Here is an 8,976-nt window from a genome sequence, read left to right on the forward strand (position 1 = left end):
TGCCGCCCGCCCCCGGCCTGCGCGGGGCCCACCGCGCCGCCGACTTCCTGCAGCGCAGTGTCGTGCCCACCCTGCACTACCAGCGCAGCCTGCCGCGGTGAGCGCCCCGGGCGGGCCGCGGGGCGGGGGTGTCCTGGGCCGGGTCGGGCCCCGGGAGCACGTGCAGGGCCGAGAGAGAAGCCTTAGGAGATGCTGAGATGGACGACAGCGCGGTCTCAGACACAAATACCGCACGTTCACTGCCGTCCCCCCGGCCGGGCCGCTCTCCTGTCCCGGGCCAGGTGTTTTGCTGGCTCCTCGGATGCGCCTGTCCCGTGTGCTCGGTTTGGCCCCGACCTTGGTGCGCTCATTTTGCACCTCGTGTTCTTTTTAGCCGTCCCCCGAAATCAGTTGACGCAGCTTCCCTACTGAGGGAGGCTTCTAGTTCCTCCTGGAAGGGCCCGAGCCCAGGATCCACTACTAGGCACATCAAAAGCCAGTTTCTGCGCGATGCCGGCGTCCCGCGGTGCCGTGGCGTTGCCCGGCTCTTCTCCACGTGCCACGCGCGCCACCGGGATAAACGGTAGTCCCTGTGTTGTCTGTAGGCCCCATCTACGCCCTTAATGTAGCCGTGGTAGCCTGGGAAATGTCCCCAAAACCCCTTTGTTTCTGCAATAGCTTTTCTTGGACCAGCTGTGTGTTTGGAAAAGGTGTTAGGCTTTTGAGCTAGGTAGGACCGGGTCTGTAATGGAAAGAAGAGAGGATTTCCCACAAATAAGATCATCGATGTGCCAGTTACCACTTAGTCGTGTCTTAAGTTGTGACCCCGCCACGTGCTTGATGAGTTCATCGTGGGGGGGAAAAATGAGGAATAAACCACAAAGCTATTCCACAAAAAACGTGGAATAACTTTTGGCTTGTTCTTAGGCCATTAATTCAGGGGCGGGCAAAATGCGGCCCACCAGGCCATTCTGTCTGGCCTGCGGGACCCCTAAAAAACTTAGAAAATTAATATTTATCTGCCCCTGGCTGCCTATCATGCAGCCTTCGATGGCTTGCCAAAACACAGTAAGCGGCCCTCTGCCTGAAATAATTGCCCGCCCCTGCATTAATTGAATCTCTGGCCAGGTGCTCCCCTCAGCCCTATCAGCTGCTGGGGGGCTCCCAGCCATGGTAGCAGCCCATGCATTGCTAGCTGCAGGACTCCCAGCTGTGGGAACTTGCTATTTTTCGGTGTAGGGAGAGCCCAGGATGGTGATCCCGGACTCCACCTACACTGGCAATAAGGCGTGATGGGAGCTGATGCTGCATCCCGAAATCAAGCCTCCTGCCATGCACGTGTGGCTTGGCAGGAGATGCGATTGTGTGGGTTGTGCATCCAATCGTATCATGCCTTTATCTGGATGTCTAGAGGGGCCCTGTATGATACCAGCTTCTGATGGGATTGTGGGGATTGCTGTGCAGTTTGTAAAGTGCTATATGGACCAGCTTGATAAACAGCAATCTCCTATGTTATCTCCCCTCAGGTTGCCAATTCCCAAACTTGAAGATAGTGTTAGAAGATACCTGAACGCCCAGAAGCCTCTCTTAGATGATGACCAATTCAGGTATGAAAAGCAAGGTACCAAATCACGCTGTAGCATGCTTCAGCATCCCTTTCCCCTGCCAGCCTATATGAGAACATGCATCTCTTAAAACGCCTTGAGCTGGCATTTTGACCGACTTGTTGTTGTAGGAAAACGGAAGAAATCGCTCGCCGCTTTGAAAGTGGGATTGGAAGAGAACTGCATAAGCAGCTAGTTGCCCAAGACAAGCAGAACAAACACACTAGTTACATCTCAGGTAGGAAGATTTGTAGTGGGATAATGTGGGGATTTGTTTTTAGCAAAGGCCTGCATGAACTGGCAGCTCATAATGCAGTGAATAAAACATGTTAAAATTTAAGCTTCTCTCTGTTTGCACTCTGAACAGCAAACTGTGAAAACTGCCATTGACAAAGTCTGAGCTAATTGATAGAGTTGGAGTAATATCGTAGCTGTTATGGTCCAGCTACAATCAAACCAAAAAACCCTTGTTTCTTGCATATTTTTTTTTATTGGACCAACTGTATATTTGCAAGAGATGTTAGACCTTTGAGCTGGTTAGGATAGTGTCTGTAATGGACATGAGACTATTTCCCACAAATGTGGTTCAGCATACCAAACAATGGAGAAAACCCTTTCACTTGGAAATAAAGTAATTTAAACCTCTGACTAGGAGAACATAACGGGGAGGGGGAAAGTCTGGAAGAGAGAGAGTAGTGGCGCTATCAGAATAAAATTGAGGGTAGATGGCATGGTCAGCCACAACACTGACACTTTTCATGTGCAGATCACATTTAAGACAAGCAAAAGATTTGTGTCTGTCCATAAGCAGAACTCTCTGGCGAAAAGAACAGTTTGTTTGGGGCACAGTGCCATTCAAGTGTGTAGATAAAAGCTACGTACTTGTCCAAATATAATGCAGGCAGCACTGAGTAAGTACACGGTGCTCGAAGTGTTATAGTATCAGCAGCCCCAAAACTGACTTAGAAGCCTTGAAAATGAGGGAGGCTGTTCAGTGTCAGGGCTGCTCATGTCACAGGACTGGCAATGCTGCCTACGTAACAAGCTTTGTTCACAGTGTTGTTAGTGTTAAAACAGCAGCTCCCCTCATTTCAGGGTTTCTAAAAGAGCCCTTTGAAAGCTGTTTCCTGTTTTTACTGTTTCTGAGCAGTGAACTGGAGTTCATTTATGTTACAAAGTGGGGCTGAAAGATGCTATACGCTTAAGTGGCTTATGCCCTTAACCAACATACAGATAACAAGCGTCTGTTAGTGGATGCAGCATATGACATATTGGGATGGGCTTTGTATTATGCAGTTAGGTGAATTACAAACTTAACTGATGTATACTACATATTGTATCATTCTGTACTCTACTTTCCTATGGTAGAGCACTGAGTATACTGCAGTGCCTATGTAAAAAAAACCCTTTTACATAGGCACTGCAGTATACTCAGTGCTCTACCATAGGAAAGTAGAGTACAGAATGATACAATATGCAGTATACTCTACTGTACATCAGTTAAGTTTATAAAGTTAATGTTGCTGTAAGATCCTTATTTCAAAATATCCTTGCCTGAGAGCATCTTACTAAAGTGCAGGACATGTTGCGTCTTTGCAGGAAAATCCTGTCCCCTGATGTTCTATGGCAAGACTGCGCAACCCCTGGTGCTGGCCAGATCCAGTCCACAGAGCCATGGTGTCTGGCCTGTGGGGATCTCCCATGGGTTGGGAAATTTGGTGGCTGTGGAGCAACGGCAGTTAATGCTGCCACTCCTCCCCCACCAGCAAATTGCCAAGTCCCGAGCAGCTGGATCTGGCCTGGCCTGAGCCATTGCTGCTTGGCCAGACCGGGACCAGGCTGTTCCTTTCCCCCACCAATGTGGCCTGACCTGGGCTAGGCCACCCCTTTCACCCCCCACCCTCAACAAAGCCAGATAGGCACTGAACCTCTCCTTCCCCACCCCTGCTCGTGTAGCCAGCTTGAGGCTGGGCTGCCCCCATCTTCTGCCTCTTGTACAGCCGGATGGGGCCCACTGGCTGAATCCAGTCTATGGATGGACCTGGCATTGCCCATCTGGCCCACAGGGTGAAAAGGTTGGGCATCACTGTTCTAGGGGAATAGAGTCTTCTAGACTGTTGCTGCCATAGGTTGTGGAGGAATATTGGAAAAAATATACTCTGTTTATTTTTAAGATAACATTTTTAAAGGATAATTGCAAATTTATTTTGGTATGTAGCTCAATGGAGGAATTCAAAACTAAAAGCATCCTTGAGGAAACGAATCTAACATTAGTTCAATCATTAACTTGTCCTGCAGCTGCCTGCTGAAAACTGAACTCTTGGAGAAGGCAGGGAAGGATGACTGAATAAGGGGACAGTGTTCTAGTCTTAAAAAAACCACAGAGCATTATATTTGTTTAAAGAACAAGAAAGGAAAGACACAAAAAGAGGAAGACCAGAATAAAGAAAAGGAGAGAGAGGACATAGGAGACAAAATGGAGACAGAATGAAGAGAGGGAAAGAAAAGCAAGAGAAAGCAGGTAGTGTTTAGGTTAGTGAATTGTTTCTTATTTGTTCATGTTCCTTCCAGCAGACTTCAAATGTAAGTGATATGTGTTAGTGGACAGTACTGGATTCTGACTAGGGAGTCTTTGTGTATCATTGCTGTCAGTCCCCCAGTTATTTCCTCTCTTTCTTCAAAGGATGATCAGTCTTAACCTGCTGTTGAGAGGAAGCGGGGCAGACTTATCACTGACTGATTGGGCATTATTAGGTAAATGGGGTCTTTTAAAAATTACTTGCTGCAGCTGCATGCAGATCCTTCCCCTCTTGACTTTCAGGTCTTGGGTTAAGTGGCTTATTCCATGGTGAGCAGTGGGGTCATAACACTCTGATGGATGCTAATCTTTCACCTCTGGAGACCTGAGCTTCAGTGTGTGATTTTTTTTTTTTTTTTTAAGTCACACCCAAAAGAAAATGGCAAATGTGGTGTCAACTAGATCCACTCTAGATCTTGTGCAAACTTCCAACTGGTGTTGGTGGGAGTGACATTTTTTACCAGAGAGAGTGGAGTCCTAATGTGCCTTGATGTGTTCTCACATGCCATGACGTATAACTGAATATGGTGTCTGACATTCTGTACTGAGTGAGTAGAGAGAGGTAGTGCCCACATAATGCTGTCATGATGCCCTTAACTTCAGACTAACTCATTCAGAGGCAGGAATTTTCATAGGCTATTTAATACACTTGACGTTCTGATACAGATGATTCTAAACGTAATGCTTTTATAACTAGCCCAACTGTCCCTGTGTTAATATATTTTTTTTTAAATTCTGTTTTTTAGGTCCCTGGTTTGATATGTATCTAAGGGCACGTGAGTCTGTAGTTTTGAATTTTAATCCATTTATGGCTTTCAATCCTGACCCCAATGCTGAATATAATGACCAGCTGACACGAGCTACTAACATGACTGTTTCTGCCCTCCGTTTCTTGAAGACCCTCAGGGCTGGCTACCTAGAGCCAGAGGTTTTTCACCTTAATCCAGCCAAAAGTGACACAGAGATGTTTAAAAAGCTCATTCGATTTGTGCCATCGTCCCTTTCCTGGTATGGTGCCTACATGGTCAATGCTTATCCCCTAGATATGTCTCAGTATTTCAGGCTTTTCAATTCCACACGGCTGCCGAAGTTCAATAGAGATGAGCTTTTCACAGATGAAAAGGCAAAACACTTACTTGTGCTCAGAAATGGGAATTTTTATGTTTTCAATGTCATTGACGGAGATGGGAACATTGTGAAACCTTCAGAAATCCAAGCACACCTAAAATACATTCTTTCTGATAGCAGTCCAGCCCCAGCCTTCCCTCTTAGTTATCTAACCAGTGAAAACAGAGACGTGTGGGCAGTACTGAGGCAGAAGCTACTTGATAATGGCAATGAAGAAGCCCTTCACAAAGTGGACTCTGCTGTCTTCTGTCTGTGTCTGGATGATTTCCCCATTAAAGACCTTGAACACTTGTCCCATGTCATGCTGCATGGAGATGGTACTAATCGCTGGTATGACAAATCGTTCAACCTTATTATAACCAAAGATGGCACTTCAGCCATTCATTTTGAGCACTCTTGGGGAGATGGGGTGGCTGTGGTGAGATTCCAGAACGAGGTGTTTAAAGACAGCACCCAGGCACCCGCTGTTAGTCCACAGTCTCAACCTGCTGCTGTTGACTCTTCCCAAGCTGTGCAGAAACTTGATTTTAACCTGAATGATGCCTTAAAAACAGGAATTGCCAAAGCCAAAGAACAGTTTGATGCTGCTGTGAAAAGCCTGACTCTTGACAGTATTCAGTTTGAGAAAGGAGGCAAGGAGCTTTTAAAGCAGAAGAAGGTAAGTCCTGATGCTGTGGCTCAGCTCTCCTTCCAGATGGCTTTCCTCCGGCAGAATGGCCAGACGGTCGCCACATACGAGTCTTGTAGCACTGCAGCTTTCAAACATGGTCGCACGGAGACCATCCGTCCTGCCTCCATCTACACAAAGAAGTGTTCAGATGCTTTCCTCAGGGAACCTTCCAAATACAGCATAGAAGATCTTCAACGGATGATCATGGAGTGCTCCAAGTACCACAGCCAGTTGACAAAAGAAGCTGCTATGGGTAAGTGACAAGACCAGGTCAAGATGCTAGAGCAGGGGTGGGCTGGGCCACTTAACAAGGTTTAATGAGCTTCTGAGGGCTGCATGGGTAGCCCCATCCTTTGGTTTTCACTGCTTCCCTACATGCTGCCTAGAGCGAGCAGGATGCCAGGGAAGCCGAGCTGGTCCCCCAGCCGCTGCAGCGGCTTTCCCCCCTTTGGGGGGGGGGGGGGGGGCACAGGGGAGGGTCCGCTGCAGCGGCTTCCGCCCTTGAGGGTGGGAGTGAGGCGCAATAGGGTATGTTGGTGGGGGGTGTGTATATGTGGGCACCTTGCTCCTACCCTTGTGGGCAGAAGGGCTGGGTGGGGTACAATTCATTGGTGGGCATTGCGGGCTGGGTGAAAGTGCCTGGTAGGCCAGATGCAGCCCACAGGCCATGTTTTGCCTGCCCTTGTGCTAGAGCATTTGCAGTTCTGCATCTGAACTGAAAACAAGGTGTAGTTGCTGAGTAAACTTCCAGCAACCAAAATCTAAATTAATCTGGCTGAAAGTGCTATGTTGTTCTGTGTGCTAGAAAGCTTCAGTAGCAGGAATTTCCAGGTTGAGCATTCTGCCTTCATGACATCCTTGGGGGAGGAGAGAGCTTTTATACCACTCCTTTCCTGCCATGTGCACGCATGTGCGTGCACCCCCCCCGCCACATTTATTGCTTTTTTTTCCCATCCTCTTGTTATTTACCTCTATAGTAGCCACCTATTTCACCTGCTAAACAACTTGGCTTATTCTCTGCAGAAAAGCCAGTAATTTCCATGATGTTTTGTATTTCCTTTTAACAGGTCAAGGATTTGACCGGCACCTATTTACCTTGCGCTATTTGGCAATGTCCAAAGGTATGCCATTGCCTGACTTCTACCAGGACCAAGCTTATGCTCAGCTGAACCACAACATTCTCTCTACAAGCACTTTGACCAGCCCTGCTGTGCAGTTTGGAGGATTTGCGCCCGTGGTGCCTAATGGCTTTGGTGTAGGATATGCAGTACATGATAACTGGGTTGGTTGCAATGTTTCTGCTTACCCAGCCAGGAATGTGAAAGAATTCCTCCAGTGTGTGCATCAGTCACTAGAGGATATTTTCTGTGTTTTGGAAGGCAAGCATATCAGTAAATAGATGTTACAAGGCTGAGCCACCTTTAACATACTGTATGAAATGCTGGTCACTTCTGATCATGTGTGTTTGAAAATTCCAGCCACAGCATTTAGTGTTTACTGACTATATTCAGAGGAGCAAATGATGTGTCTAATTTGCACTGAATCTTAACTCCCTTAGAATTACCTTGAAAATCATAGCCATGATAAGGAAATCAAATGCAGACTCCCGAATATGAGATTCGGGAAATACTAATTCTTCATAGTATGAGAATCAAGTAATTACGTATGGTGTGGACATAAACGTAATTTAAAACAAAACGTTAAACATGTTTCTAGTCAAAAATTTAAATATTGATGAATTTGAGCATGTGAGATCTGAGTGTTCATACCTCCAGTGACATGACATCACTTTTGAACAGTAACTAATTTTAAAACCAGCGTACTAAAATTAAAGGCACAGTAAAGTTTGCACAGGTGCAGCAGGCTCCTTACTACTGCATTTTCCTTGATAAACTTGAAACCAAATATCAGACTAATGGTGCCTTTCTTGTTGGAAAAATGGAATGTAAGAGAACTTTACTCTTTGTTTTCCCCCAAACAATACCTCCTCCTGCAATCAAATGTTTCATAACTGTTAAACTGAATGTAAACTTTGTATCCCATTAAAGCTACCTAATGAAGAGGTGCAGAAAACTGTTTTAATAGCCTGTTGGGAAGGGGAACATGGTAGTTTCTAGTGTTGCTAGTTTGCATTTCTAAGCAAGTGGTATACAAAGGCTGAGCAACAGTCAATCAAGTGTATACTTCTGTTTAGTAGCCCTTTTGGTAAGTTAGGTTCCCTTCTAATCTGTTTCCTTTCCCTCCTTAAGCTTTGATGACTCTCACACTTAACTCGCTTCTCCTTAAACTTCTTTATATACTGGTGCTGCTTTCCTTTCTAAACTCTTCCATCCCAAAGTATATATTGGCACCAGAATGCTCTCCTTAATAACGGTCTTGCAGTTGTTGTACACCCAATATCTTACTGTATCACACGTTTTAGAGATTCAGCTAGAACTTTCAGCTGATATGAAAGGCAAATGCCAAGATTACTTTGGTGTCTGTCAATTTAAGATGTCTTTAAAACAGGCAGAGAGCTTCCTGTGGGAGGAGTTCAAAACTTTCCAGGAGGCCTAGCAGGATTTCCTGAAGAATACTGGCAATACTTGGAAACGGTCAGCAAGCACTTAAGATCCTAGGCTGCTTGCAGATGTTAAAAAAAAGCAAACAAAAAATGGTGCTTTACTTCAAACTCGGTGCACTCCTGCACTGAGCCCAGTGCACACCCAGAAGAAGCAGTGCGTTAATTGGACCTGGCTCACCCAACATCTGTATAGATCGGGCACTCTAGTGGGGCTTTTTTGGCAGTTTTATCTAATACCTGATTGAATCAACTTTAGATAAAAGCCCTGCTGAAGTGCCTGATCTCTACAGGTGCTGTGGAGCCAGGTCAAAGTAACGCGTTGCTGTTTCTGGTAAAGTTTTGTTTTGCTTTTCCCCCCACATCTGCAAGCAGTTCGAGACAGCTGATCTCAAGAATCTGAAGTAAAATCTGCTGCAGAGTTCCTGCTGTGTAGTCCACCACTTGAAGTCTACAG

The 8,976-nt window shown here is 46.1% G+C and overlaps 1 protein-coding gene across 3 annotated transcripts; it reads left to right on the top strand.

The window, feature by feature from the left end:
- The first annotated feature begins 161 nt into the window (after positions 1–161).
- On the top strand, positions 162–8,617 carry CPT2 (carnitine palmitoyltransferase 2). Of its 3 annotated transcripts, none has more exons than XM_025206683.1 (5): positions 162–562; positions 1,506–1,586; positions 1,715–1,821; positions 4,908–6,212; positions 7,027–8,617. In XM_025206683.1, the coding sequence occupies exons 1-5, from the start codon at positions 198–200 to the stop codon at positions 7,356–7,358; spliced, it is 2,190 nt and encodes a 729-aa protein (XP_025062468.1). In that variant the 5' UTR covers positions 162–197; the 3' UTR covers positions 7,359–8,617. The 3 variants fall into 3 exon arrangements, with proteins under 3 accessions (XP_025062468.1, XP_025062469.1, XP_025062471.1); XM_025206684.1 differs by lacking the exon at positions 162–562 and adding an exon at positions 3,882–4,104 and having other exon boundaries at positions 1,556–1,586; positions 7,027–8,613; XM_025206686.1 differs by lacking the exon at positions 162–562 and adding an exon at positions 3,988–4,104 and having other exon boundaries at positions 1,561–1,586; positions 7,027–8,613.
- Positions 8,618–8,976: the final 359 nt, after the last annotated feature.

Source organism: Alligator sinensis, unplaced genomic scaffold, assembly GCF_000455745.1.
Source record: "Alligator sinensis unplaced genomic scaffold, ASM45574v1 scaffold172_1, whole genome shotgun sequence".
Classification (NCBI taxonomy): domain Eukaryota; kingdom Metazoa; phylum Chordata; order Crocodylia; family Alligatoridae; genus Alligator; species Alligator sinensis.